General features: G+C 31.6%; 2 protein-coding genes across 2 annotated transcripts in view; one reads left to right on the top strand and one right to left on the bottom strand.

The window, feature by feature from the left end:
- Positions 1-24,266, top strand: part of LOC132699254 (calbindin-32) — a 369,234-nt gene that overhangs the window by 190,872 nt on the left and 154,096 nt on the right. The window lies entirely within an intron of this gene.
- Positions 1,092-21,439, bottom strand: LOC132703087 (uncharacterized). The gene is made up of 4 exons (XM_060672153.1): positions 21,299-21,439; positions 14,198-14,557; positions 8,424-9,161; positions 1,092-1,528 (listed from the first exon to the last, which is right to left on the bottom strand). Exons 1-4 carry the CDS (start codon positions 21,347-21,349, stop codon positions 1,172-1,174), a joined length of 1,506 nt encoding a protein of 501 aa, XP_060528136.1. The 5' UTR covers positions 21,350-21,439; the 3' UTR covers positions 1,092-1,171.

The following is a 24,266-nucleotide window of genomic DNA, read 5'->3' as shown; positions in this document are numbered from 1 at the left end:
AGCTCCGCCGCATTACAATCGAAAAATTCGAGAATTTTTAAATAATCAACACCCACCGTAATGAGTCGGTACAGGTGGATCCATTTTTTTTGTGGGGTGATGTTAAAGATTGGGTTTATGTGAATTACCATATTTAATAAAAGTTGTTGGTGTTTGTAAGATCTTCTAGAAAACAATAACAAATATGGTTTGCCATTTAGGAATATCGAAATTTGTATTCAATTTCAAATATATTTTGAACACTCTGTGGTATTTAAATAAAATTTTGTTGTACATACCTTATACATGATTTTTGAACACCGCTAATATCAAAACAAAATTGGAAAACCGAGTGTGCTATTTAAGAAAATATATGATTTATTCGTCACACCTGTTTGAGCCATATTTTAAAATAATTTTAAATTTGGCATTCTAGCAAAATTTTGTATTTACCATTTTCTCATAACTTTTGAATCCAATGGGATAACGAACTTTATTTAATAACGTTAATTTAAATTTAATGAATAAACGAATAACAAGTTTTTTAAAAATATTTGCTTTTTACGCTTTCACGAAACACCTCATATAATATATATATATATATATATATATATATATATATATATATATATATATATATATATATATATATATATATATATATATATATATATATATATATATATATATATATTTAATATCAGGTATCCTATTTCAAGAAAAATGGTCGCAGACATCCATCATCATCGTAAGAAAAGAGTTTTTTGCTGTAAATAGAAAATATACACGGTGGATCAAAATGTAGATGTCAATATCGTCGATACTGTTTCTATAAATTTTCTCTCAATTTTACTTACGGTTTACAATGTTCTTTGATTTCGTGCAGCATTTCAGCATTTATTGACATAATTTTTCGAAATTGTGATGAATTTAAGAATAAACAAATTAGTTACACGTTTGCGTTAATACATTTGTCCATTTTAAAAAAGAAAAGTCTCTGCGACGAGAAAAGATTCGCAATACATTAGCATTATCCTACTGTTCATGGTTAAAGTTTTCTATTGTTTTCAGTTAATATTTCAAAAAAACTACCAAATTCAGGATATCCCCTTTTAAATATTTATTAATATATTCCTTACAAAACGTATAAATTATAATCCTATATCACTTGGAAATCACAAACAGCTGAATACTAAAACACAGGCGCTACTTCTGGCGCGTTATCGTAGAAACACTTGAACGCCTCGAAGGCCGTATCAGACGGAGTGGCTCGTTCTTTGGCACATTTCTCCGCTATTTCGTCGGCATCTTTGGCACCGAGCACTGTGCCTAGTTTTTCTCTTATAGTGGCCACGTTAAGCTTGCCGTTTGCGTCTTGAGCTTGGTTTTTCTTCGCGATGCACAACAGGTATTCTTTTAACGACTGATTGTCCGCGAAGTTTCCTTGTCTCGCCTGTTGCACCACGTCCTTTATGGCGTTCGTTTCCTCCGAACACTCTCTTATGTTGGCCCGGATGGTCGCTTTTTGTTCGTCACTCAGCACGCCACTCTGAAACAATGTCGATAGTAAACCGTTTGAAAATAAATTTATAAAAAAAGACAAGCTTTTCGTATCGTGTAAATAAGTTTCCGCCTTTAACAAGCTGAATCGAAAACCGAGGTTTGCCTTATGGCTGCTTTCAAAGCTATTTGACTAATGGAGTTCCACAAGGATCCATTTTGGGACCCCTTCTATTTTTGAGTTATATTAATGATATATCTGGCAAAGACCGGTCATTGATCGGTCTACAAAGAAAATTACTCTTTGAAATAAAGGGAGTTATTTTTTATTTATTTAGTGGTTATAATATATTATAAGTTATATAAGAAATCAAATGCGTATCGCGAAGTTGAGAAATAATAGCAAGTTTTTTATTTTTAAATGGACCACGAAAAGATATTTTTCTCCCTATTGCAACAACATATAGATTGTTGATATTTGCATAACCTATTCTTGAATTATTTAACGTTAAATTTTTTACTAACTTAACAAATGTTAGTCAAGTTCTGTAATTCCAGTTAAATGCTTATTTGAAGGAAATAAAATTCACCGTTTAGGATATAGTCAAGTAATATCCAGGCATATCAAAGAGGATCCAGAGGATGAAGCAACCTTCATGACGTCACATACCTGCCAGATGAAAACCCACATAAAATTCAATTAGTGCTGGCCAATCAAGCCTATTTTTCGGGATAGATGTCTGATGTTCAATCGATATTTAGATTTAATTCAAAATGGAAGATATGATCTCTTGAAATTTTCCTACGGGGATTTTTAGAAAACCCAGTATAAAATGACAGACCACAAAATATACGAGCGTCGAGTCAAAGAATTGAACCAGAATTATTCATGCTTAATAGAGATGGTTTATTTTGAATTTGATTTATAAAATAATGATAGATAATATTAGAAAATATTTGGAAAATCATGTTGAATAGATAGAAAAGACATTTATTTCATATTTTCATTGCATTATCATACGTTAAATCATCGTTGCTACAGTTTTTATTATCGTTTGTTGTTGATATAATATTATTTAAAATTTTTAGTACTATTGATAAATTAATCCTTATTAATGCAAGGAAGACGAATCACTTGAAGCTTTGCTTACTCTGAGGAATCCATTTTCCTACCTGAGGCTTTCAATTTGCGGAACGCCTGGACAATTTGATTAACATCTGATAAGTTAATCAAAAATTTAAACTTAAGTAATTTAAGAACAGCTTATCCACATATCAGCAATCTATATATTTTTGAAATCAGAAGAAAAAAATCTTTCGTCGTAATAGAATAGAATAGGTGGTCCATTTAAAAATAAAAAATTTGCTACAGTTTCCCAAGAAGTGATTAAATTTAGGAGTTTGGAGTTGAATTTCTTACGTGTATTGTGACTATCGACTTCACAGTTTATTCTTATTTTCAATTGTAACTGCGGGTGCAGATAACGGAGTTCGTAAAGATATATCCCAACATCAACAATTTACAGATATTTGAAATCAGGAGAAAAAGGTCTCTCGTCAACATGCTACTGTTTGTCAATTTTGGGATGCTCATTTGTTTTCTTTTCTATACTACTAATACTACTAATACTACTACTAATACTACTAACACTGTTACTAATACTACTACTAATACTAATGCTATACCTATTACAATAGTAACTTTTGTATTAAAAGCTGTACATATTAAAAAATTTCATGAGAACATCAATTTTGTAGCACAAGTCTTCTATATTTTCTATATCAATTACAATAAGATAAATATTAGAAAATTGAATTAAGGTGGCTTTTACTTTATGAAAATCCATTTAACAAAATAAATAAGAACTAAAAGTTCAGATTTTCACGAAATTATATATTTTCACATGACAATGGTTTCGACAACACCGTGTCTTTATCAGATGTAATATTTACAAACTACCTGCTACTATATACATCGAAAAATGACATTAAAACAAATGATGTTGTGACAATTTAAGTTTAATAATGGAGAGGTGTTTAAATCTAATTGATCGTTAAGCAATACATTGGAATGTCTCATTTTGTTAATTTCCATGGCTTCCAACAAATTTATTTTTCTACTGTTTGTGTTTTTCTGTGTTGAAGTGTGTAGAATAATTAGAATCTAGTATGTTCGTTAGTGCGTTTCTTGAAGGATCTACCTGTTTGTCTAATGTAAGTTTTAAGACAAGATCTGCAACTCAACATGAAGACACCTGATTTTTGAGATTTTGGATATTTCGTTTTATTGTTTTTTAAAAATTTTTCGATTGTGCTGTTAGTTCTCAGAGCTATTTTTAAACCACATTTTGACAAATGTTTTGAAGCTTTTTCACTGGGTTCTCCTATGTATATAATTGTTTTAAATTGTTCGTGTTCTGTATTAGGTTTTAGATAAATAGAGTTTACTGTGGTCTGGATTTGTTTTTTATTGTTTTTATTTATTTATTGGAAGCCAATTGAGACATTCAAATATATTTCTTAACGATCAATTACAACATTAATTAAGGTTTTAATGTCATTTTTCGGTATATATAGTAGAAGGTAGTTTGTAAATATTACATTTGATAAAGACACGGTGTTGTCGAAACCATTGTCATGTGAAAATATATAATTTCGTGAAAATCTGAACTATTTATTTTGAAAAATATTAGAAATACAAACACAATTCTCTCTTCTCTTTCTCTGTCACTGATTTTACACAAACCCGTTCCACTGTGCATGGTAGTGGAAAAAGTAAATTACTAATTTTAAGTTACCTGTTCTATTTTTTCGTGTTCCTTCTTACGAATTTTGCCTAAAAGTGTACGCGCAATTCCGAACAGTTTTGCAAAGGTTTACAAAAGCACAGAATTTCGCTTCCGTTTCGAGATTTTATTCCGAGTCTGAACAAATGCGAACAAACTGCCCTATAATATTTTTCCCGGTCCGAACATACTCAACCTACGGGGGTTTTCACATCGAAACGATCCCGATTACTCACCATCCTCTATTTATTGATGTTGGCCATTTAAAAGACAAAACGCCGGGGATTAAACTGTCCCACTGGCGATTTATTCCGGATTAACCCTCAAAGATTAGAGGCGACAAATTTTTATTCTCCGCTGAACATAACAAAACGCGGTGCAACTGACAAGAGAAAAACGAACTGGCCGAATCCTTCTGACAAAAGTCCTCGAAAACGGCTTCGATACAATCCTTTATCATTCACAATGCCCAAAAGACCTACGATAAAGTCCTTTGGTTCTGAAGATCCCAGGATCAGTTTCTTCCGACGGAAAATTTACCTCCCTCTAGGGTTTCAGAATATTTGAAGAGTACAGGAGAAAATACATGAGGGTCCAAGAAATTTAATTGTGATCTAGACTACTCTAGAACGTGGTAAACAAAAATAGGGTTTTGGAATATAATTATTGCTAACTTGAACTAAAATACTTTCTGACAGAATATATAAAAAATATATAAATTTTATGAAAAACTATAAAAAAGAAACTTTGATATCAATACAAAATAAAATTGGCAATAAAGATGAAGGTCCATAATCAATTATTGTAATCTTATCAATGTGGTATTGTTGTAAAAAATGCAGCGCTTTTTGAGAACAGAATCTTTTTAGATGCTTTGGGTCTTGAAATTTAGCTTTAGGTACCATGGCCCATCATAAGCTAAAATTGGAAATAAAAAACACTGTTCAGGTAGCGAAAGTCTTTTTCTTTTTTGTTTTGTGACAGCATTTTCAAGTTCTCGACAATTATAACTTTCCCTATGTATCATCATTTTTGGTTATAGCTCATACTTTGACCGATCTTGAAGAAAAAGGACACTTGGGCATATAGATATCCGCTAGAAATTTGGTCCAATTATCAAAAATGGAATGATCTTCAGAAGAAATGACTTTAAAAGGGTTTTTTAAGGAATTTCCAAACTACATTCCATTCTTGAGGCAGTTCAACGCACTTCATCGGTTTCACTAAACCCATATTTCTATGGCATTCTAGATACCAATGTCCGCGAACAGGAAAAATCAGTTTGATTGTGTTAAGTCTTTTAACAAAATGAACAACATAATGTAACATTCTAAACACTCCCGAAATTTGTATTTTGTTCGCAGCATGAATCACAAAATATAAGTTTCTTGACATAAAAATTTAGATGGTTAAAAATATAATCCCATAGCATCCCATATACTTCAGTATGAGTCTAGAAAGGAGTTTCAGAGGTCATAGGTGCCATTAATTGTAATATTCGGCAGATGAAGATTTTTTTGAAAATCTATTACAATAGCTTCCTTGGTTTGGTCTTTTTGAGCCTCTTGCCTAGTAGCTTTTTACAATAATAAAAGCTGTCCGCCCTTTTTAAGTGTACTTCTTTTTCAACTTGCAAGCTTCGCAGTGCATTGTGATCGTCTGCACTTTGATTAATTTTTTTTTCAATGTCGTCAATTTTTACTTTCAACTCATCGCATGTACTACCGAAGCAACTTGGTGTTGAATATTTCTATATATTTTTCATAAGAAGTTTTCACAGGATATTTTGCTTTTTACATAGAGTACATTTTCTTAATATTGAGCTCAGCAGGTAAATAAAAATTTATTGTTTTAGACAGGCCATAGTACTCTTAAAACATCTAATTTGTCACCAATTTTATTACTTTTCTAGAAAGTTTGTTAGGTCTGGAAGAGTGCATTCCTCGCATATGCACTGAACCCTTTGATTTCAATCCGTTTGTAGCATTTTTGCAGTTATGCTATGTAAGGCTAAAAAAGTTTTATAGCACACTGGGTTTTCACAAAGTTCGTTGTTTTTTAACAATCGCACCTTATAAGTATACCAAAATGAATGAAAATCAGCGTCATATTCAGATTTCCCAGGACGATGGCGTGTTACAGGTTTGCACATTACTAAACCGCTCGGATAAAGGGATAGTTCATCATAACTCCGTAGTTGATTAAACTTAGACACGATCGTGATTAAATCGAGTGCATTGAGATTTTGGAAACATTTAAGTTTTGAACATTTGCAGTCTTGTCCAGCTTGATGACTCCTTAAGCGTTACTTTTTAGTTACATCCTGCATTCAAAAATAGGATTTTCTTTTTCATGTTTTTTGTTGTTCAGCCATTATTCAACAACAAGAAATACACCACAAAATTTTAAAAACAGAACAATCAATAATTACACCAATAAACTTCAAATAGCACGAAGTTGCCATTTCCTATGGACTGTCATCTTTCTTGCACCCAAACTCTGGTACCTTCATCTTTTTTGCCCACTACTATACCACTACTGTGTACTATCATCATTTCTTATAGGTGGATAGTATTCTATAGCCTATATATTATACGAAATAACTGTCTTATTTGGGCAAAAAATGGTACCCCCATATTTTTCCCCTATACTCAAGCCCAAGCAGGAAATCTCATATACGAGACTAATAATTACTGTCTGATGGCTCTCGCAGATGATCAGATCATATTGTCAAGCAACAAAGAAGATACTGAAAGAAGAATACGCAGAACGAAACATACCTACAAGTTAAGTTCTCAAAAGAAATTTGTTTCGTCCACATTGGCATCATTGAACATACAAAAGAGTCAACTTTTTGTCAACAGCACCAGAAAGAACAGCTATAGAACCTAAAATATTAACAAAAGTAGATAGTTTCCAAATCATCTGCCTACGAACCCTTGATGCAGGATATAAAGCACGAAGAAATAAAATTAAGGATGAACAGAATAACGGAGACCCGAACGAGTAAAAACCCGACAAATAATGTGGTATTAAAGTGAAGATTGAGAAAAATGTCTTGATTTTTAAAAATCCGTTTTTTGGAAAAAAATTCTCATGATAAAGCTGAGGTCAGTTTAAATATTCTATTATTAAATATAAAAATAAAATTTAAAAAAAATCCGATATGTAATTTTATTTTTTATTTACAGTATTATTATTAAATTATTTTTAAATTATTTACAATTCTTCTGGATTCCTCTTGTGTCGGTTGTTGATAAATCGAACTTGCTGACGTTTTGTCAATTATGCTGTCAGTTTCTTCAGAGCTTTACTCTTAACAGTTTCAGTTAAGCTCTGAAGAAGTCAATAGCAATTTTAATTTATACACAATCGACGCAACAGGAATTCAGAAGATTTATAAATAGTATTACAGTAGCAGGTAGAAGTTTCTTTGAAAAATTAAATATTTTTAAGTTGTTACATTTGCATGGATCTTAACCAATTCAACAAACCAATTCAACCTAATGAATTGAAATAATTTTCGGCTTTCATTGTAGCTTTCTCATCAATACATATTAATAATAATCAATTTCTATAAACAAAATTACACAGACAAGTAATTTAATATAGGAAACATTGCCCCATTTAAAGTGCTAAAAATATTATATAAATTTTGAAGTTTATGTTAGATATATTTACTATATTAGATCGATGTTCCCGTTGAGACAGCCTGTATGTGATGCGATCATTTTCATGTGATGCATATAACAACAACATATGCAATGTACTCATAAAAGTTCTTTTTTTATTTAAAGTCTAAAGTATTGAAATTTTATATTCATTTTAAAAATGTTTTCATCTATTTATTATTATTTTTTATCTATTTAAAAATTAACTTAATTAATTTTATTTTAATACTGAAATTGAGAAATTGTATGGCAATTGACTTTTCAATAATTTGTAATTTATTCAAAATAAGTAAAATTCGTAGAAAGTATTTGAAAATCTCTAAAATGTTTGTGAAATCCGTGAAATCTGTGAAATCATATGGTCGCGTGAAATATCCACCAATTTCAGATGGTGATTTGCCCCGTTTCAAATGTTTCGGGCTTATTTATTGCATTCGTTCTGAGAGTCCAGCCCTGAGCTTCTTGAAAACTCTAAAACTAAGCTTACCTGCATAATTTTCAAGTCACCAGGGGCGTTTTTGTAGTAACACTGCGCCATCTGGAAAGCTGTTTCCAACGGTTGGTCCTTTCGCACGCCACATAGCCCGGCCAGTTTTTTCGTCAACGCTTCATCTCGATAGATTTCCTGGGTCTTCTTCGTTAACACGTCAGGCAAGATATCGCCGGCCTCGTTCATCACGCCCCACAATTTGGCAACGCAGAAATAGTACTCCTTCAACCGTTTGTCATCGGCAAATTCACCCTTTTGCGACATGACCAACACGTCCCTATCCACGCCCGACTGTTTGATGCACTGCCTGAAGACTTTCGTCAATTCGGTCGACACATCTTCAGGCATTTCCACGTGTTCTGTATAAAGTGTCACGTGCACGGGGGAATTGTCGTAAGTGCACTTGAATGCGTGATAAGCGGTCTCTTCTGGTGTATCTCTTTTCTGCACGCACTTCTGCACGATTCTGTCCACCAACGCGGGATCGTTGATGATCTCGAGCAAGTCGTGCCTAAATAACTCTGCATTGATATCGCCCAATTCGTTTTGGAATCCGGTTTTCATTGCGAAACATAGCAGGTATTTTTTGAGGTTAGGGTCGCGAAGGAATTCGCCGTCTTTCCAAGCTTGGTTCACAGCAGCCTCGTTGGCCGACGTCTCTTCCACGCACGCCTTGTGGTAGTTGGTCAGTTTGTCGGATTTTTTGTTCCCTACGAATACGGCATCTGGCGATACCTGAAACAGAAAAAGCTAATAACATGTGTAATAATATTCTTAAAAAATATGTAATGTTTTAAATGAAAAAAAAAAGTTTAACTTATATATCAAAATTCGTCAATTTATTCAAAAAAAAAACTATCCACACCAGTTTTCACCTCTTCGATCAGTTCACGCATGACCGAGCTACAATCACCCATTGTAGTTCGTAAGTAAACTAAAAATGTAAAATTTTCAAATTCGCCCTATATCCAAAAAATAGCAATGATATTTTTACTCGTGCTACAGTTCTGTTAAGTTTTATTTAAAGTACCCGATGCATGAAGCGAGTAGTTTCTCAGATATTTCATATTTTGTGTAAAAAATTCCTAACCTAAAAGCAGAATTTATGCAGAAACAGCTTTGACCACGGAGCTGTGTATAGCCGTCCGTTAACGTTTCCTCAAGCTAACCTACGTAAGTTATCAATAAAAAAAGTTTTTGAGTGCACAGCAGTACAGTGTACATTCAAGAAAGATCCGTTAACAGTTTTCTCTAGTCCCATCTGTAGTATACGTAATTACACGTCACTTTACCACGTGATTTTCTTGTCCGACGGATCCGAAATGCCATTTACCGCACAATTGTAGATTTATAGAAGAAAGGAAGTATAGACAGACGTTTTCCACTATTGCTTAAAAAAGGTGCTCTTAGATATTTAAACATAAATTGCACTTAATCTCACTAACTTCTTCATTTATCCTTTCGTCTACGGTCTTTGAAAATACAAGGTTAACGTCACACACTGTAAACTGCATTCACAATGTCTTAGTGAATTGTGAATACAGGAACAGTCTAGTTTTTAACGCTTTGATTTCTGATCGTATTGCCCAAAAAACTACATTACTGTTAGAGAATTGTAATTTAGTAGATAGTAATTTATAAAGATAACGATGAGATTAAAGAATGTAAACGAAAACTTGACATTTTGTTAGTTTTGGCTGCTCATATAAACAAAAATACAGAGTTGTTAAGAGAAAATATGATAATCTTTTGAAAATAGAACCACCTGATGACCAACCAATGAGATTTTGGGTAGAAACAGTTTGGAATGAGGGGGGATCCAAATGAAATGTCAAATCTTTTTAATGAATATGTCTTGAACACTGTGCCTGAATTATTAGAAAACCTAGAAAAAGACTTTTTCCAATAAACCAACCAAAGGGAGAACCAGATAGACCGATTAGCATTTTGCCCGGATTTTCTAAAATATTTGAAATGGCTATTTGCGAAAAACTCGTAGAGAATTTTAATAAGTCTAAAACACTAAATGTTGAGTAGCTGACTTAGTTAACTAGACTTCTCCCTTTGAGAATTTAACATATACTGTGTATTATGTATGTCATGCAATATATGCATGTCTGTAATATATAGAGCTTCTTATTTATTTATTTATTTATATAAGTTTTTCTAAATTTTTATATACTATAGGTACACTTCTTGGTCTAAGTTAAGTTTATAAATTAATTAATTTCCTACTACATATATTTATGAACCATTGATATGTTTTTTTGAAAATAGAAATGACTTTAAACTGCAGATATTTTCCAGATGAAACACCGAAACCTTAAAGTTTTACCGTATAACCTTAACATAATGGAACCCTTGTTACATGTGCCTGAAATTGTATAATAAATTATCAAATTATGCAAAAAGCAATTGGAAATCTAAAAATCTTTAAGTGTACTATAAAAAAGACACAAACAAATGTAGGACCTTACTCTTTAGAAGACTTTTTTCTATAGTCTCTATTTACTATTTAATAGGTAATAGGATCTAGTATCTTTTCGTTTTTTATCGCCGAATCCCTTTGTGTTTTTACGTTAATGTTAATTCATGCAATTATGTAATAAAATATTAAATAAAAATGATTATAAAGAGTGTACCAAAAAAATGATTAATTTTTGACAAAACCGAATGATGACATACTTTTTTAAATGGAACACCCTGTAATTTTCCATTTTTATAAGTTGTAAATTCAATTCTTCAATTCTTCAATTTTTTTAGATATAATCGTTTCCACTGTCATTCGAATAAAAAACACGAATTACTTTTCTTATTGCAAATAACCCATTTTGCTTACTGAAGATTTCAATGCGGAATGCAACTTGATTAACGTCTGTTTAGTTGATTAAAAATTTAAACTTAAATAATTCAAGAACGGCTTATTCAAATATCAACCATCTAAATATTTTTGAAATCTGGAGAAAAATGTCTTTCGTCATAACAGAAAAACTTGCCACTCTCAAAAAGATAATACTGGAGAAATTATACACCTTTTCTACTAAAAGTTTTTCTCAATGACTTCCGTTCCCTGTAGGTGGGTACGCAAATATAAAACATAACCCTGTACATATTAAAAATTTTCTAGAGAAAGTAAACTGATATTGTATATTTTCTACATCAAGTTGTTAAATAATCGAAATTCTTGCTCATGTTAAACTTTTCGCAAACATTTGATCAAATAAGAAATTTGTATGCCAAAATTGCAATAAGACAAATATTAGAAATACCAACGTAATTCTCTCTTCTCTCTCCCTTCTCTGTGTCCCTGATTTAACAATAATATGTAGAATTTTATTGCAAACATCTGCTATATTCTCTATATCAGGTTGTTAAATAATGGAAATTCTTTTTTCTAACTTAATCAAATAAGTAAGAAAGTGTCTGTGTCCTTGATTTTACACCAAGCGGTTCTACTGTGCATGGTAGTAGAAAATGAAAATTACGTGTTTTTTTTTCGTGTTTCATAAAAATTTGGTAAAATAAAAATATTGAGAGAGTCCGCACTGTATTCTCAATGTGACTTGTGCTATAGAATTTAGCAAAACTTGTCGGATTTTTACGCAAATCTACATAACACGATTATATGTGTTTTAAATGCATGACGCGACTCGCAAGGTATCACGCAGCTTAACACCCATTTCGGAGATCGTTTTAGTTGAAAACCTGTCGGCAATAAAATTTAATAGCGAAATTTTCGACAAAACCATGTCGGCGCATTTCCGGCGAAATATAACCGAAAAAAAAAATGGACACAACTGCAGCGAATAGCTCCGGACGGGTAAAAGCGCTTAACCAGTTTAATTCGCGTGTCAAATACATGAAGCTCGGGGGTGGAATTCGGACCAGGCGGACTACGAAAATTGCCTGATTGGATGATACAAAAACAAATCAAAATTTGCTATTTATATATAGCCATTGTCATAGAAATACCGCCAGTTTAAACTTTCAGCAAAAGTTTGCTTTATATTTTTGGTTAATTAGAGTTTCTGGGTTTATTGTACCAATTTTTGGTGAAAATAAGTTAAGATTAACACGAAAGCACCAATTTTCAATAAACAGATAAAAAGAATCATTCGTTTAGCGGAAATAAAATGATTCCAGCAGCATTTTGGCTCAGTAAACCTAGAAAAATATTATTTTGGAAATAAGTTATCAAGTTTTTAAAAAGACTGCTGTCCTCGTATAAAGACAAAAAATTGTGTAAATTTGTGCAATATAATATAATATCATTTAACATCATTTGGAATCTACTTTGTTTTTCCTTATAGAGTTGTTTGCTACAAACTTTAGGTCATCTGGCACAATTATATACCTGGAAGACTGAAGGGATAGACAATATCCAGATGAAATTCCTTGATAGGAAGTACCTATTGTATAATATTGTAAAGTATAGAATCATTCGCAATAGTAAAAAGGCACCAATATCATATTTTGCCTCTTATGGAAACGGGATGTTTCTCGAATAGCCAATCATGATCGTCAGCACCTCCCACTGTTTTTTCCATTTTTGTATTTCCGTTACAGGAGTGACTCTGTCATAATTGGAAGCAAGTGAGGCACATTTGCCATTCCATTTACAAACAAGAATTCGCCAATTACATGATCCTTGATGCTCGTTTACCAAATTTTTTGGTGATATTTTAGGGGATTTTACTGTTTTTTTGATTTTGGTTTTCCCGGATAGTACCAGTCGCACGGAAGTCTTTTTGTTTCCGAATTATCGAATTACACTTTATGTCTCTTAGGGTTTTCAAGTACTTCTAACATATTGGTGTTTTGGGTTCGTCAGATCCCCCTTTAGGCTCGTTGCCACAATCAAGTAAAAATTTATAGCAGCAACCATTATCGCCATATAGAACCCACAGTTGGAAACCGAATCTTGTCTTCATTGTCTGAAACGTTCATTTAGGATTGTTAGCAAATGTCCAATTTTGAAGAATGTGAGTCATAGTTTTCAGTTCTGTGTGCTCGTTACGGCTAAATACATTTTTTGATAACAAAACTCCCAGGTCTTGTAGTTTGGATCAATAATCCCTTTCACTGGGTAAAGAGTGATATCCAGTATAAATCAAAAACCCCCTAAAAAATTTGATCAGGCAATAAATGAAATGAAATTAACTTTTTTTTTTTTCTTAGAAAATGTTAAAAGTATGCTTAATACATATTTCAGTATCCCCTGGAATATCTAGCACGGTAGCTATACCAATATCTTCATCGTTGATATGATCTTCATCTTCATCTTCACGTCACTTCTGTTCGGAATATAACGATTCAACAGCTTGTCCTGATGTCTTGAAGGCTTTTCTGGACATAATTTCGAACAATATCGAAGAATCTCTAAATAAAATAATTATTTCCTAAATCAACCTTATCTAAATTCTAGTTAGAACAAAGATAGGAAATATCATATTTATAAAACCTAACTATATAACTACCAGAATAAATAAATTGCTAAACATACCTTTGATTTATAAAAAACTGAGAGAAAACATTTAGAAATGAATGAAGAATTTTAGAGATATTATCTTTGCTTATTCGTGAAGTTGACTTGGGAAATAACAAATCATCATAATCATTTGTCCATCTAATTTCTTCATTTCCGAAATAATTCTCTCCATGTACGCCATATATTTGATGAAACGTCACGGCCTTGGATTAGATTAAACATAAGCTTAAAGGTTTCTATACTCCCTTAGCTAGTTCAAATGACCTTAACCGAAAAGACATACCTTAAAAATTTGTACGTGAGACGGTGAATTGTTGTACAAACACTGAGCAATGTTAATGGCATTTTGTTGAGGGCTGTCGTATTCTTTGACACATTGTTCAACCAGCTGCGAGACCATATCGGGATCGTCCATGACCTTGTTCAGTTTCTGCGAGATGACGTCGCGGTTCACGCTACCGTCTTCGTTTTGAAAACCGACTTTCTGAGCGAAACAGAAGAAGAACTCTTTGAGCAGGGAATCGTCGGAAAAGAAGCCTTTCCTTGTCTTGTCGACAAGGTCATCGTTTACGCCTGTTTTTTCAATACATTCTTTGCAGTAGGATCTCAGCTTCTGACGCTGGTCATTGTTCAATGGAGCGCCCTATAAACGAACATAAAAAAAATAATTTAGATTATAGTGTGATATGTTGTATGTAATGTCATATGATATGTTTAATTTAAAATTTTACATAATATAAATTAAATGTCTTTTAATATGTCGAGTGACACAAAAAAGTGGGCGCATTCTATAACTTTTAAACTATTTGAAGTGTGCTTTGAGTGGAAACGATGCTAACTTTTGAATTTTAAACTGCACATTCTACATATTTGTTGAAATAACAAAATTTTCTTGCCTGGTTCATTGTAAAACACTATTTAAGTTGATGAACCAATGACTGTTAGGAAAACCATTTTTTTTAATTTGCACTTTTTTGCAACATTTCGAAACCATATTAAGAAAACCCGTTAAAAATTAAGTTCACAATAAGAAAAAAAATAGATCAGTAAATATTTCTTTTTAAATAAAATGTAACCGCCCTGATAGAGTTATCAATATTAACTAAAAACTATTAAGAACAAAATGCAAAAAAAAAAAATGGGTGAGCCACTTAAAGTTTAAAAGCTTTCGTCGATTTCGCTCACCACGGAAGTTCTTACAGTAAAGTAACACAATTGGCCTATATTAAGCTAGAAAATTTTAAATTAAATTTTAATTTTAATTTTTGTCATCGTCTGGGATATTACCGTTTCACACTTAATTCAAACACAATACTTACATTGATGGTTTGCTAGCGTTGTAGTTAAATTTAGTAAGAGTTTTCTTTTGTTATGTTCCAACTAAGGTTAGGACTAATCCAAATAAAATAAAAGACCAAAGACAGGGTTTTATAAGGGATCAATTTTCAAAAATGCAGTTATCAATATGTGTCTTTGGAGACATTTGGTTCACTTCCTTTCAGCATGAAAATTAAAGCAAAATTATTTAATTTATTATTTATTTATTTTGTTTATTGTTATTTCACTTTAAAAGTTAAGTATAGGAATTGTCATAATCTGATCTGGGATAGCGAAGTAATAAAATAATATATAAAGAAAAATAACACTGTCGACACTAGTCATCACAAACACAAATTTTAGGAACTCCTTTGAGTTACCTCTAAGCAATCCGAATAAGATTTTCAAACATTTGTTTCAATTTCTCTCAAAGTTGAAGCAGTTAACACCTATTAGAAATTATTGTGTTTATCGTGTAGTGAAAATCAGGTATTGGATTTCAACAAAAATGCTAGCAGACATCTGCCATATTTTTTTCTTGCTCATTTTTAGAATAATTTTGAAGGCTTTGAAATAATGTTATTACACTTAAAACGTAATTTGACAATTTCCGGAGAATTTCCGGAGAAACGTGGAGCTTAACCCATATTATCCCAAGCATAAAATTTTTTTAAAAAAATGCTTGTTTGGTCTGAATTTATTTATTTTGTTGCACTTGTGTACACGAACCACTGGGAAAAAATTTATACATAAATATACAAAGGAAAGTTCAAATTCGGCAGAAAACAACAAGTAGATTGTTTTGGAAATAGAACCTGAGTTTTTCCAGAAAGCCTTTTTTTTAGTTCCTCACATGACCTAAATTCATCAGATATAGGTGTGTGAGTGTACTCAATCTGACAGTAGAAGCAAGCCCGTCGTTGGCAGAAAGCATACGTCTTCTTTTGAATTTCAGGGTTTCATCATCTGATGAGTCCCCTTCAGGTTCAGTAGTTGATGAATTACAGGAGTGTGTGAAGGACAACTGTATCATTCGGTGTATGTTACTCGAAAGTTCCAACTATATCAGTTGATTCCCCAAACTCTTCTAGATTTATGGTATCGTTGATATCTTCTTCGTCAGTCAAGATATCCACGTCGGGTGGAATATAGATCACGTTATTCTTAGCATAAATTTGCTACAATACATAAGAATACGTAAATCCAAATAATACTTAGTACTTTCATTGTTATTGTCCTCATCCATCACGATCTCCTCCATAGCCGCCTCTAGTTCCTTTTGAGTCAATTGTTAACTTTTGAAGTCACATAAAAGATCTTTCCTTTATACATAAATTAGCGATTTCTACGGTTTTATGTCCTTTAGTAGTGATAATAATAAAATTTCGAAATGGATGTGCAAAAACATTTCCTGGATGTGACAAAAAAAATCATGCGTCATGCATTACCGCACCACTGGGACAAAATGGGTTAAAACCAATTTGCACAAATTTCTCCAATTCAAGCAATTATTAATTAAACATTTTCGAACCTTCTAAGCAAAAACCGAATTATCGAATGAATTGGTGCAGCTTCCATGGTACCCAATCGCAGAATCTCGTTTCCTTATATAACGTAAAAATAGATTTAGTGCCAATAATACCGAGACATAAACAACGTCGACGCAGAAAAGGATAAAGCTAACAAACTTGAGTTTAAACTGGAATTAGCTCTCGGCTTTCCATTACTTTTGGGAGAATAAAGTTTGATAATTGTCTTGAAGGTGTCCGCGGTCGAATTTTCGGGCTCCCGCGGCAGCATTTTCCCGCGAAAAATGGATGATAAAGGACGATTATTGTCTTGGCGCCGCTCCAGAAGCCAAATGGCAAACTCTTACATTCGGCGATTCAGCTGCGGTTCAAACGGTCATTTCAAATCGAATAGGGAAAATGCATAACGACTCTTAATAAAGAAAAATCGCTTTTGTGTCAATTTTCCTTTATAGAATGATGGAAAAAAATAGATAAGGTCATATCTAAGCCAAATGATGACACACGATTAAACACTGTTAAAAAAGGTTCCAGACAAATAATAACAAATTATGCAGATGACAGGAATATTCTAATTGGCTACAAGTATCTGCATAAGCTCCTAAATGAATAGGAATCGTTCCTTGATAGAATTATTATATGGTTCATGAATAACAAATTAATTCTCAAGACAGACAAAACAAATGCCGTATTCTTCAGAAGCAAACAGTCTAATATAGACACAATAGGCAACCTCAGCGTAGACCTACGCTTGTCGGGGGTTAATATCTGAATGAACATCTGGACTGCTCTTTTCATACAACTCAATAATTAAATTAAATTGAATATGTTACGGTATTAGGACGGTAGGTGTTGTATTACTTCGAATCACGACTGAAATACCGAATAATCTTTGAAGGAAAAAATTAGAAGCATTCAAGACTCTTTTATAAATCAGATAAGGACAATCAGAGCCGAAATGTGTTTAAAAAAATGGGACTTCTGAATACCTTATGTTCCTTCACAGAAATGTTTAGTATCTTTCCTAACAACACCTCAAATAATTAAATTCTAAGCAAAGTGCGGACCTGTTCGACCATATTTCATTCTTACAGCTTGCCCGGGTCTTTCCTTAATTCGTATCAGTTAGTCACTTTCCTATATCTATGAACATACTTTACCGAGATAGCAATAGTGGTAATTTTATTAAAAACCTTTTAAGAAGATTTTCTCCTCCATATAGTACAAAACTTTTCCGAAGGCTATGTATATACATTTCTTATAAATACCTTTAGGTTGAGTTTTTAAAAATTCAAAGGTGTTGTCTAACCATTTCTTATTTTTCTCCACAAACCGCGACTCGACTTTACAGGATTCGGTCTACCTCCGATATAATTTTGCGCAAAAATCTTCTTTAATGTAAATGTTCAATATTAGCAAGCTCTTTTATTTTTTTAATGGCTCTCGTGCCAATTTTGAATCCTATATTGGCATCCTTTAATGTCAGAAATAAGTCCCGATTTGTTTTAGTCAAATTCAAATTGGATCCAGTTTTCTCATATAAAAATTGCAGTTGTTATCTTGGTAGCCGATCGTAGCAGACAAATGTTATATTTTCGTGATCGTAATATTCCAGCAATTATATTGAAGTTATATAGATTGAACGAATCCTGCCGAATATCAAATTTTGTAAATAGAAAAACTTAGATGTTGATATATTTTTAACTAAATTATTTATTTAAAATTTAATAATTAAATAAATAATTAAAAATTATTTATTAAAATATTTACTATTTCCAATATTTTATACTAGATTTTTTTTATATTTGCTTTTCATTGGCATTTCATTAAAATAGTAGTAAAATTTGTAATTAGACACACTTGTAGCTTTAACGCATAGAGATATCTATCACCCACAATTACAATAAAACCATAACAAACAGACTTCTTTCTAAATAATTGTGTCAATTTAATTCTAAAAATATTAAAAAAATTTTTTGGTCTATGTCTATGTTACATTTTCTCCTTTTCTTTGGCGACATGACTGTTTTTGCTACCATAAATTATTTAAAACATGCCAAAAATCTGGCACACTAAACGCGTTCGTATAGGCAATGGATACGTTAAAAGATTACATTTGCAATGCGAATACATTAAGTGGTTTTCTATTTTCTTATGGGGGTTTGGCAACAAGTTACGTAACAGTATGGGAAACCGAAAAAATCTACTCGGAAGACATGAATTCGGATATGTATAAAGTCCATTTTGGTGATTTTGAAGCAGCTATTATTTACGATGCATAAAGAATATACTTTAAAAAATAGCGGCGTTAATGAGCACTGAAACTGGTTAACCATATTGTATGTGGTGATAATTAGAATACGGTCCTGGAAGGTATAGCAGAAAAACCATCATAGTATGCCTTGGCACATTGTCCTTAATGCAAGTAGGATTGATGAGAAAATCTCACTTTTTAGTGACTATGTACTGCATGTTTTTGGCAAGAAATTTATTGCGAAAACTTAAGAACAAAGCATTAAAACAATTAAACAATAAAAAATCCCTGTACGGGTTATTCATTATATTTTGACAACCACCTACAGGGTAAATTTTGAAGGATAGAAAGAAAAGTGTAAATACAAAAGTTTGAAGTTAGTAAATTGAAAGGAAATATTGTCCTATATATAAAAAATAATGGAGGATAAGTAGAAAATGGTTAGCATTAATTATTAATGTTTTTGTTTGAATAATATATTATTTGGCGTTTTTCTTCCTCAGTATAATCCATTTGAAATATCTTAAGTTATTTAACTTACCCTGTAGATCTTTAATTTTGATTATTTGTCAAAGGTAGAACATTGTTGAAACAATTGGAAACATAGATAATATGGTTGCCGTCAAGGCAGACTTGACCATTTTCAAACAATATGGCTATTGTCCACAAATCGAATGATAATTATTTTTAAACTGAAATATCTCAAAAACGGCTAAATAATATATCAATAAACTATATGTTTTTGAAATCAGGAAAAAAAGATCTACGATTTGAGCTAATAATATTTTTTAAAAATGATATAACTGTCATTTGACATATTATATATTAATATTAATTAATGTCAACTTAATAAAAAGCGTTAATAACAATGCAAAAAATGACATGATAATAATTGTTTGGTTGGTTCTCAAAAATAATTATGAATAAACTCTCGGTAGATCAATTCAAATCCAGTATAACGCAACAGTTTAGTTGACAAATTTTGGTGGGTCGATAGTCTTCAACTACAGTTACACGAAATATGTTCCTAGAATCCTTGAATTAAACTTTCAAGGCTAGGCGGATGCGTACTGCTTGTAGGTTCGTTATTTCAAAAATAAGTAAAAAACAATTAAAAGTAAATTTATGTAATTTTGAAGATATTTGTTGTGCAAATATTATTTTTATTTATTGACTTTTCGTATCGACGTACCCAGCGCTGTACAACAATATTTTTTGTTTTCTGGTCCGAACATAGCATAGCATAGAAAACAATATTATATGATCTGACAATATTTTTAGGTAGTTTAGGTATTTGTTGCCTAATTACTGTTCCTTTTTTTTGTATATACATGCCTTAAAAATATTATATTTTGTTTATAATTTAATTAGAAATACAACAACCTATTTATCAAATGTGCTTAAAAGTGGGATAGATTAAGTTATTATAATGATTTAAGAATTAAATTAAAATAATACATTTGCGTCCAACATCTAGAACTAATAGAAATGTTAAATATTTGTAGGTAACGCTAATTGCACAACTTAAGTTCAGTAAAAACCTAAGATTTCTAGTTGAGTATTTATTTAAATTATCACAAATATTAAATGTTACTATTTTTTATAATTTAATTCCCTATAATGCATTTTTTGTATAATCTTTAATAAGAAATAACAATATCTATTGTTGTATATATATGCCTTCTTTTTAATATATTAAAACTTTTTCTTTCATTTTTCGAATATCCTACCTTTGGAACACCATCTTTAGTGTTGGTAATTTAATAAAATGACTCAAATATGGGTATTACATGCACTCGATAATCAGAGAAAATGTTCTTAGTCCCTTTGCATACCTTACTAGGTTTTGGTGCTCCACACCTTTCCCAAATAAACAATAAAACTAAAATATGGTTCTTCATTTTTCTTTTCTAGAAAATCAACTAATTTTAACAGATCCAGAAACCAAACATAAGTTCGTTTGCTATCTTATCTCTATTACTCAAAGAAAACAAGCAGAAAAAACTTAATTAAAAACAATATTAAAAAAAAACATCCTTCAAAGTTGCGCTCTATTGAAAAGCAATAATAATTTGTGTGTATATTGGAACAAGGGCTTAGTTTAAAATCAATATTTAGTTTTTTCTTCTTCTCTAAGGAGTAGACAAAATTTAAAAAATATAAAATAATAGTAAAACTTAACCGCACGAAATTAAGGAGAATGATCAAGTCGTTCACTAATGACAATTGATGTTGACACACTAGCAGAATATTTTGTCGTGCCTTGGAATTTAAAAATACGTACTTGCACTCCAAAGACACCAAGGAATATGCCACACACAATCAGAAATTTCATGACTCGAAAAATAATATTAAACTAAGTCGTGTTTGCCATTTCGGCAACTATTTATACTTATCATCAACGATTGATCGCGAAAACTGGTCTAGGCAACAACTGAAAAAAATTTAAAGTTCGAAATCGTCTTGAAGCATACAGATACATCAAATATCAGAACCGACTTAGGTTGAATTTTGAACATAATAAGACGTTATTTCCCTGCTTCTTTTTTAATGTCTGTTTAATTAAAAGTCTGTAATCAGTCTGTAATAAAAACATATAAAATTAGACTTCATTATTATTTAACATTTAATCAATAGTTTGAAAATATCATATAGCATTTTACAGTGTGTCCTAAAATATTATTTTCGCAGCTATAACTTTAAAAATGAAATGAAATTAAGGATTGCCAGTTTTAATTTTAATCAGTATATCATATTTGCCGACATAGAATACATTTTTTTTCATTAAGCATTTAAAACATGAAGACGTAGTAATAATATTATTAATAATATTAATAATTAAAGAGCATTTTTACAGCTATAATAATATAAGTTAGCAACAATCGCTACATCGGTAGACATAGTAGACATAAAATATTTATTATTTTTTTAATTAAGCATTTAAAACATGAAGGTGATGAAAGAATGAAATGGTTATAAATACAGAGCAATTTACAGTATTTTCTTAAACATAATTCTTGCATTTAGTTCCTCTTATTAATAAATATCAAGTGCAGATTGAAGATTTTTTCATTGAACGATGATTCGTTTGACGAGTGATGATTGTTGTTAGTTGTTACAACCAAATAAAACCGGACCCCAGGGCAATTACGTCCCTGCCTCTTCTTTAACGGTACCGACACGTACTGGCCAAAATGGAGATCGATCTTCACAGAGGTTGTTTCCAATTAGCAAGCCACGATTTGAAATAAGTAATGCTGGAGATAGTTCAAACATTGACCATGGCCTTCGATTTTTTTTCCTAGGGGAGGGCGTTGAACCACGGTCTCATTTGGATCCAGCAAATCCAACAAGTTTTTTTCTCTATATTAGATGAACGATTTTGAGATGTAGACGTCAGTTAACAACAATTAAAATTATTACGTAATAAAATAATTAGATCATATTTTATACAGTGTCATTCCAGTTAATGAGTTTTATGCAACAAAAATAATTAATTAATTCATTTACGAATTTCAAAATTTTATTAGAAATCACTTCGTTTTCAGTTTTGTAAAAATAAGTCAATTTAAAAAAAAACTCACAAACTTTATTTTTTTTTGTTTTTTTTAGGAGTTAAACTACTTTATTTAGAATATTGAAATCATCAAAATTCATGCTAAGTTGATATGGTTTTAACATTTCAAAACAAATTTATAATTTACTACATGTTATTACAATTCAAAGAAAAAAACTTGAATAAAAAATGTTCCTGTATGATGTCGACTTTAGTGGTGATACTGTATATCGAGTTAAATTTTTCTGCTAATATCCCAATATGAATAAACAAAACGCCCATATTTTTTCGATGCCTTCTTAAACATAATTATTAATAATCGACCAAAAAAATTTTTTATAATCCAATCTTGAATAAAACAAATTCTTAACTTAACTAGAACATCGTTTACTCATACAGTATTATTATTATTATTATGGTTCCATCTTTTATAAATTCTATGAAAAAATCTTAAATAAATAAGAAATTGCAAAGAAATCTTGTTACAACATCGATTCTAAATGAAAAAAAGGCTTATTTGAAATAACAATTTCGTGTTAATCCTTGCAATGGATTAATACTCACTCATCTTCCAATGCATCCTATGATTTTGGCACTTCTGATGACTTTAATGGTTGGTTTCTAGAAAGTGTGCCCCTGGTTAATGCCACGTGACCAGTATACTAATAGCGCCTCAAATCTTGCTAATAACCTTTAAGTTTTCAGAGGTTAACCTAAGGTTAAATTGAACAAATTATATAACAACTAAGCTCTAGTGCTAAAGGAGTTGATGATGGACTTGACCATCAAAATATTCATTTAATAATCCCTGTTCTCGTATTTGCAAATGTTCTGGAATCCTCCGGCGTCGATTTTTTATTAGTCAAACTTGCTGACGTTTCGCCAATCATCCTGTTGGCTTCTTCAAAGCTTAACAGAAACTGGCTCCCAATTTAATCTGTGCCTGCTTTTATTTGGTTTGAGGAGGCGGAGCTAATGGAGAAAGCTCTCGACACCTTCGCTCCCATATTTTTTTAGCCATTTAGAACAGAACAGAACAGAAAATTGAAATCTAAGTACAGAGACCGATACCTTAAGGCATTGTCACATCATTGTAAACTATCTTAACCCGAGTCACTGAATCCAGAATTAAAACACCTAATCTCTGTTCTTCTCTTTAATAATTTCCACATTAGCCTTTCATCATAAAATACACTTCACCACAAAGACAATGAGTCCGGAAGCAACCCCACACTGTTATCCTTCCTTATATTCAAAACATTACTGATCACATATCAAACGTTCTTAAGAAATATAACGTCAAACACAGGTTAAGACAAAATTCCGTTTGAAGTACCCATGCATATTGCGCCAAAAAATACATTGGAGAGACCGGACGAAAAATCCAAAAAATGCTCAACTAGGTTCAAAGAACATAAAAGAGCCTTAAGACCACAACAAATCAACCGATTAGCAGTTGCCGAACACCATCTATGAGCAACCACACAATCTTAACTTCTCAAGTAAAGTCTGTTCATAGATATAAGAAAGTGACTAACTGATTCGAATTAAGGGAAGACCCGGGCAAGCTGTAAGAATGAAATATGACCGAACAGGTCTTTACTTTGCTTAGAATTTAATTATTTGGGGTTTTGTTAGGAATAGCTCTTTTTAGAATTTTTAAGGGGTCCATTTTACCCCTGGTATTACGCAAAGG

Source organism: Cylas formicarius, unplaced genomic scaffold (genome assembly GCF_029955315.1).
Source record: "Cylas formicarius isolate icCylForm1 unplaced genomic scaffold, icCylForm1.1 PGA_scaffold_10__41_contigs__length_53128322, whole genome shotgun sequence".
In the NCBI taxonomy this organism is placed as follows: domain Eukaryota; kingdom Metazoa; phylum Arthropoda; class Insecta; order Coleoptera; family Brentidae; genus Cylas; species Cylas formicarius.
This window is presented reverse-complemented; position numbering and strand designations above follow the sequence as displayed.